At 53.4% G+C, this 8,002-nt stretch overlaps 1 protein-coding gene across 1 annotated transcript; it reads left to right on the top strand.

Moving 5' to 3' along the window:
• Positions 1 to 5,544: 5,544 nt before the first annotated feature.
• On the top strand, positions 5,545 to 7,666 carry LOC309603420 (olfactory receptor 10AG1-like; the record flags this gene model as incomplete). Its single annotated transcript, XM_082338275.1, has 3 exons — positions 5,545 to 5,576; positions 7,168 to 7,357; positions 7,523 to 7,666. The coding sequence occupies 3 exons, from the start codon at positions 5,545 to 5,547 to the stop codon at positions 7,664 to 7,666; spliced, it is 366 nt and encodes a 121-aa protein (XP_082194401.1).
• Positions 7,667 to 8,002: the final 336 nt, after the last annotated feature.

Genomic DNA, 8,002 nt, shown 5'->3' with positions numbered 1-8,002 from the left:
TGTGTCCCTCTGCGCATGGGGATCTCTTCAAGGAGGTAAAGGAAAGGAGAAGTTAGGGCTGACTGCTTTCAGGAAAATCTGTTCACTTTCTTATAGAAAGACCCCAAACTGCCTTTCACTTTTCAGGAAGAGCTTTGGTGAGCTCTGATTGGTGCTGGCTGAGGGTGCCCCAGGGAGCAGGAGGCTCTGCTGGGGACTCTGCAGGACTCAGTCCTGCCCTGCAGCAATAGTAAACAGGAACACGGGGTGGTCTCAGATTAAATCCACTTGTGATGTCAAAGAGCTTTTCAGCATTGTCACTCCCAATTCACCTGACTGCAGAGCAGAGCTGTGGGGGTTTTGGTCTGTGCCTTCTGTTCTGGTTGCCCCAGCACAGCTGAGGAGTGGTTTGAATGCAGCAATGCCTGGCATTTCTGCTGCACTGCAAGGGAAACCTTGTGGGTGCTGAGATTGGGCACAGGGACTGTCCCTTAGTGCAGAGTGAGGACAGCCGCTCTGTCCATCAGCCCTGCTCTCAGCTGCCCTGTGCTGGCAGCTCTTCCACCTGGAGGACTATCGCACTCGGGTGTTCCCCTCAAAAGAAAGAGGCCAGTGCTGGGAGCAGAGGAATCCAGTTTCCCAGTGCAGATCTCCAACGCCCTCACCCCATCTCATTGTACCTGAGGAGGATCTCAGCTCTGCCCTGCCAACCAGGGGCACAGAGGGCTGATTACAGCTGCCCACATGCAGCCACCGAGGTGTCTTCTCCATGGGGCTCCTGCAAAACACAGAGATGCCCTGGGAGAGCTGTGCTCTACAGGAGGAGCAGCCTGCAGCCCAGCAGGACCTCCCAAGGACAGAGTCAACTGTCCTGAATTTGTTACGTCCTGAAGGGAGGGCGAGATCACTGCCAGCCACACACACTGCGGCACCCAGAGCCCCACAGGTGAACAGGGTGCAAGCTGGATGCTTTTCCTCCATGGCCATATGTGCATGACAGCACACACAGCGTTGGTGTCTGAGCTGCACTTGAATCCTCACCCCCCCACACCAGTGAGTGTAACAGTAAGAACAAGGGTGAATGTCCTGGTTTCAGGTGGGATAGAGTTAATTTTCTTCTTAGTAGCTGGTATAGTGCTGTGTTTTGGATTTAGGATGAGAATAATGGTGATAACACACTGATGTTTTGGTTGTTGCTGAGCAGAGTTTACACCAGTCAAGGACTTTTCAGCTTCCCATGCTCTGCCAGGTGCACAAGAAGCTGGGAGGGGGCACGGCCAGGACAGCTGACCCAGACTGGCCAAAAGGCTATTCTACACCATATCTTTGTCCCCACATCTCCTCCCTCTCCATGCTCGCAGAGCCCATCCCACAATGTGCTCAGTTCTGCCCTGCAGGCACCTCCTGGCAGCAGGGCACTGCTCAGGGGCATCTCTGTGTGTGCAGGGGCTAAGGAGCAGCTCAGACAAGTCCTAGCGAGACCTGGGGTCTCATTGCCTACTCCAGAGCAGAGACATAAATTCCCATTTCCCACTGCCCACCCAGCCAACCAAGAGGAGAAAACTCAAAGCAAAGCCTTCTTCCCTTTCAGGCAATCCCTTACCTTGACATCCACCTTTAAAATGACCCTCTGCAAACATCGTCCACAAACGTCCTCAGGTGATGTAGAAGTCTGAGCAGCCCCGACTCGCGCTGCACCCTCTGGACAGCAGAAGGACCCTTCCCTGCAAGGGGTCACTGCTTCCACCCAGAACTTCTCTCTGCAGCTCTGTGGGAAGCTCCCTGGGCAGGCTTAATGCTGACCCTGGCAGGCAGCAGAGTCCCTGCCCCAGCACTCAGCCCCCTGCGACTCCAGGAGAAGGCAGCCGTCATGTCCTGTCCTCTGACAGTGTGGCAGGGTATCCTTGTTTTGGAGCATGTCCTTCTCCACAGTAAAGAAATCCTCAGAGCCATCCTGCCAAATAGTATCTGCAGCGTGATGTGCCATGTCTAGGAGACACCTCCAAGACACTCATGTGATTGCCCTGCTGCCAAACACTTACTCTGTTAAGAGATGTGAAGATTTGTCCTTCAGTGAGGTCTCAGCATCGTCCCACCCCACACAGCCTGGAACATCCCTCTTACTTCTCTCATCTCCCCTCAGTGCCTGCAGGCAGAGCCCTCAGCCCTGCTGCGTTTTGCAGAGGAGCTGCTCCTGGGCAGAGCTGTCTCTCTGCAGTGCTGCCCACTTGCCATGAGCTGCCTCCATCCCAGGAGCCCAGCCCAGCTCAGCAGCAGAGGCCCAGCCCAAGGCACCACTTTCTCTGCCCCCTCCGGACTCCTTTGAGATGTCCCTGGGGCTCCAAGGGCTGACAGCTCCTGCAAGGCAGCTTGGTCCTTCCAGGGGAATGTGTTTTGAAGTCACCTCAAATAATCATGGACAATCCCTCATTAAACCGTGGAGAGAGACTGATTCCAGCAGTATGGTTTGTCCTACCAGAGCATGGTTGACTGCAAGAGGTGTAAATGTTCCCCCCTGGGCACTCCCATTCCTGTACCATAGCAAAAAGAGACACAGACAGGGAAAGGGAGGGGTTGGCTTCCCCTGTGCCAGGCAGGGATTCAGCCGAGGCAACACAGGCATCTCATCCCAAGCTGGAAACCCTTGGCCTGAAGTGGCATCCAGCTCCCTCCATGCACCCCACACACCAAAGGGAATCCTCTGGTTCAGTTCAGGAGGGCATAAAAGAGTGGCCTGCATGTGAGCTCCTGCTCTGAGCCCCTTGGCTTCATTCAGTGGGGACTCGGGTGCTCACACACAGACACTTGGTGATGACTGAGGTGCCGGGGTAGTCCAAGACGTGGGCAAGTGTTTGCAAGCTCTGATGGAAAATCTCTGAGAACACCCACATTCTTCTGAGCATCAGCTGAGGGCCCGAGGGGGAACGGGGATATCCTTTGCCACCCACGGTGACACCAGCCACCTACGTGCCTTTGTCAAGTGTCTCCCTGGAGCATGCAGAGCTATTGAGGTAACCAAATGGAGGACTGCCTCAGACAGAGACCCAGGTCTCTCTCTATCCACCGTACTCACCAGAGCTCCAGTCACTGCAAAGCTAAGTCGCATCCACATCCCTGCACTGAATACATCAGGGCTCTCATTTTAATGGCATAAAGAAAGGCTCAAGTGCCATGCCCGGTGCCTGGGGTGCCAAACACAACTGCACTCAGCAGGCAAACACAGCACAGGACCTCCAGAAAAGCTGTGCCCTCTTGGAGCTGCTGTGGGGCAGACAGCCCAGGGCCTCCCAGGTGGGTCTGGTGCCTGTGTGCCACCTGAACACCAACACCACAGCACAGATGCAAGGTCTGTCCCGTCTACACCCAGGGGCACTGCAGGACTGGGAGGCAGATCACACCAGGGTGCCCTCCCCTCTCCCTGTGCTCTCAGCCCTTGGCCATTCTCTCTCTCAATCTCTAAGATTCATCTGCCTGATGCTATGAAGAGGGAAGGTGACAACAATGTTCACAGAGTGGCTGGATCAAAGTCTGTTACCCCCAGAGACTTTCTCTGAAGCCCCCCGTCCTCCCTGCAGTTTGTCTTGCAAGGCCCACAGCTCTGCAGAGTTCATGCAGAAACACCAAAGCCCTCTCTGGGCAAGGTGTCATTGCCCAGCCCTGCTCCTCTGCCCTTGGAGACATCAGGGTTTGCTCTCTTTGTTCTCCTCCTTACCTTGCCATCTGCCAAACACTCCAGCACGTCTGTGCCCTGAAGCAAAGCCTTTCCATATGTTGGGTCTTGGGCCCTTGCTCCCATGTTTTCCTGGAACAAGTTGGTGCCGCAGCCCAAACGTGCGCAGGCAGGATGAGCAGGGGAACAGATAGGAGAAACTGGACCCTCACAGCCCTGTGAATTTTGTGGATTAAATTAGATGTGGTGGGACAGCTTGCTCACCTGGGGTGCTGCAATGGAGGGAGACAGGCTCTGCCAGAAAGAGTAGCAGGGCGGATGAAGAGGGGAGGATGCCTCCTTTGCGAAGGAGCAGGTCAGGTGTCAGGAGCTCCCATATGGGAAGGACAATGGGTAGGATTTGCTTTGTCACTGAGGATTAGAAGAGCCAGCAAGGGTGTGTGGTGGGCTGAGCTTGGCTGTCCGCCAGGTGCCCACCAAGCCGCTCTGTCACTCCCCCTCCTCACCAGGACAAGGCAGAAAATATGACAAAATGCTCATGAGTCAAGATAAGGACAAGGAGATCACTCCCTTGTTACTGTCATGGGCAAAACAGACTCAACCTGGAGAACTGAAATGAATTGATTGCCAATTAAACAGAACAGAATAATGAGAACTAAGAACAAATCTCAAAACCCCTTACCCCCACCCCTCCCTTCTTCCCAGGCTCAGCCTCACTCCTGACTTCTTTCCCTCCTTCCCCCAAGCAGCACAGGGGGATGGTGAATGCAGGCTGCAGTCAGCTGATAATGCTTTGTCTCTGCTGCTCCTTCCTCCTCATGCTCTTCCCCTGCTCCAGCGTGGGGTCCCTCCTGCGGCATCCAGTCCTTCATGAACCTCTCCGGCATGGGTCCCTCCCATGAGCTGCAGTTCTTCACAAACTGCTCCAGCATGGGTCCTTTCCCCGGGGTGCAGTCCTTCAGGAACAGACTTGCTCCAGCACAGGTCCCCCACAGGGTCACAGGTCTTGCCAGAAAACCTGTTTCTGTGTGGGCTCCTCTCCACAGGCTGCAGTTCCTCCCAGGAGCCTGCTCCAGCATGGGCTGTCCATGAGGTTAAATCTCCCTTCAGGGCACTTCCACCTGGTACTTACATGGAGTTACTTACTTACATGGGATTACTTCCATGCTACCTGCCTTGTCTTTATAATGTTGGACACCTAAAGGATAGGTGGTTTTTAGTGTCAGAGTAATCTCCTTAGTTTTCCTGGGGTTTGCCAATGAAGTTCAGGACACAGTTCAACTTATTGCAGAAATGGATTTCTAAAGGTAGAGGAGAGGAGCTGATTCCTCTTCTGCCCTTGCAAGGGGAGCCCTGACTGACCAATCGACACCTGGCTTCTTCATTGCAGACCTCTGGGAGATTTGCAGAGATCATTCATTGCTGTCTAGGGGCCACCTGACTGTCTCCTTCCAGTCCAGAAGGAAGCCGATGTCCTGAGGGTTTGGTGCTAAAACTGGCAACATTGTGAAGGCCTCTCTGCCCATCGTAGTGCATCTGAAATAGGACAAGGTATCTCTCTTTGGGTGGAATTGTTCCCCTAAAGCTGAGAGAGAGGAATCTCATTCTTCAAGGCTTTGGGAGTCTCCTCCTTGATGACATGGAAGAAGACTTTCCTCTCCCTGAGTACAGATCGCCTCTTAGTTCCCCTTTCTCCACAGCACTCATGGAAATGGGCTTCTATAGGTACATTAACCAGAAAAGGAAGGTTAAGGAAAGCGGACCCCCTCTGATGAGCAGAAGTGGTGAGGTGGTAACAACAGCCGAGGTGAAGGCTGAGGTACTCAACAACTTCTTTGCCTCAGTCTTCACTGGCAACCTCTCTCCTCACACCTCCCGAGTCAATGGGCCATGCGATGGGGGTCGGGAGGGCAGAAGTCCTCCCACTGTAAGAGAAGATCAGGTTCGTGACCACCTGAGGAACCTGAAGGTACATAAGTCTATGGGTCCTGAGGAGATGCATCCCAGAGTCCTGAGGGAATTGGCTGATGTACTTGCTAAGCCACTCTCCATGATATTTGAAGAGTCATGGCAGTCAGGTGAAGTCCCTGGGGACTGGAAAAAGGGGAATATTGCAGCCATTTTTAAAAAAGGAACAAAGGACCCTGGGAGCTACTGACCTGTCAGCCTCCTCTCTGTGCCTGGGAAGATCACGGAACAGATGCCCCTAGAAGCTATGCTAAGGCACATGGAGGGACAGGGAGGTGATTAGGGACAGCCAGCACGGCTTCACCAAGGGCAAGTCCTGTCTGACCAACCTAGTGGCCTTCTGTGAAGGAGTAACTACATCAGTGGACGAGGGAAGAGCTACGGCTGTCATCTATCTGGACTTCTCTAAGGCCTTTGACACGGTCCCCCACAATATCCTTCTCTCTAAATTGGAAGGATATGGATTTGATGGATGGACTGTTCGGTGGATAAGGAATTGGCTGGATGGTCACCTCCAGAGGGTAGTGGTCAATGGCTCGATGTCCAGATGGAGAACAGTGACGAGTGGTGTCCCTCAGGGGTCCATTCTGGGGCCAGTGCTGTTCAATGTCTTCATCAATGACATAGACAGTGAGATCGAGTGCACCCTCAGCAAGTTTGCAGATGACACCAAGCTGAGTGGTGCAGTCAACACGCCTGAGGGACAGGATGCCATCCAGAGGGACCTGGACAAGCTGGAGAGGTGGGCCTGTGTGAACCTCATGAGGTTCAACAAGGCCAAGTGCAAGGTCCTGCACCTGGGTCAGGGCAATCCCTGGTATCAGTACAGGCTGGGGGATGAAGGGATTGAGAGCAGCCCTGAGGAGAAGGACTTGGGGGTACCAATAGACAGAAAGCCGGACGTGAGCTGGCAATGTGCTCTCACAGCCCAGAAAGCCCACTGTATCCCGGGCTGCATCAGAAGTGTGGCCAGCAGGGCGAGGGAGGGGATTCTGCCCCTCTACTCTGCTCTGGTGAGACCCCACCAGAGTACTGTGTCCAGCTCTGGGGTCCTCCACACAAGAAGGACATCGACCTGTTGGAGCGGGTCCAGAGAAGGGCCACACAAATGATCCAAGGGCTGGAACACCTCTGCTTTGAGGAAAGGCTGAAAGAGCTGGGGTTGTTCAGCCTGGAGAAGAGAAGGCCACAGGGAGACCTTATTGCGGCATTTCAGTACTTAAAGGGGGCTTAGACAAAAGATGGGGACAGACTTTTTAGCAGGGCCTATAGCGATAGGACAAGGGGTAATGGTTTTAAACTAAAAGAGGGTAGATTCAGACTAAATATAAGGAAGAACTTTTTTACAATGTGGGTGGTGAAATGTGGGTGGGTTTCCTGCGGGCGGATGGCAGGATCTCCTTCCTGGGCTGTGCTGCCCAGCTGTATTGCCTGGTTTTGCTGGGCAGCATTGAATGCCTTCTCCTGGCTGCCATGGCCTACGACCACTGCATAGCCATATGTGACCCCCTGCACTACACCCTCGTCATGAGCAGGGGTCTCTGCATCAGACTGGTGGTGGGGTCCTGGGTGGCTGTCGTACCAGTGCAAGTAGGACAGACCTGCCAGGTGTTCACTTTACCCTTCTGTGCATCCCATGACCTCCATCACTTTTTCTGCGATGTCCCCCCTCTGCTGGAACTGGCCTGTGCAGACACGTTCTGGAATCAAGTGATGCTATACACCATCATCCTGCTCTTCGTAATCCTTCCCTTCTCCTTCATAGTTACTTCTTACATTCAAATTATTAGGGCAATTCTGAAAATGCCTTCAGGTTTGGGCAGACACAAAGCCTATTCCACCTGCTTGTCACACCTAGGGGTGGTGAGGCTCTTCTATGGCTTGGCCACAGTTGTCTACTTAAAGCGACGGTCAAGGGATTCGGTAGATACCGACAAATACCTTGCCCTGTTTTACACAGTTGTGACCCCCATGTTGAACCCTGTCATCTATAGCCTGAGGAATAAGGAAGTGAGAATTGCCTTGAGAAGACTCCTATGGACAAAGTGATGCTACCGAGGATGTAAAATAGTCCCAAGCAGTACCAAAAGTCCCACTGGGTTATGTGGTTGCCTGAACAAAGCATCCCATATTTGCTCAAACAAAACCATGTGTCCAGCCTGGCTTTCATCCTCCTCAAGAAGGGGAAAGGTCTCCTGAGGCATTCCTGCTACGCCATGCCCCACCATGATATCTTTGTACTCTAGAGCACCTTCAGTGCCCCTCAAGAGTGTGATGCCAATAGCTACTTCAAGCTGTGTCTGACCAACGTAACGTTCAAGGGAAAGAGTCAAAGCATGGTCAGTAGTCAGTAGGGCCCAGAGGGTGACACAACCGATGAAGAGA

Source organism: Platalea leucorodia (genome assembly GCF_965183815.1).
Source record: "Platalea leucorodia genome assembly, contig: HAP1_HAP1_SCAFFOLD_77, whole genome shotgun sequence".
Lineage (NCBI taxonomy): Eukaryota > Metazoa > Chordata > Aves > Pelecaniformes > Threskiornithidae > Platalea > Platalea leucorodia.
Note: the sequence above shows the minus strand (reverse complement) of the source record. Positions and strands in the feature narration are given on the sequence as shown.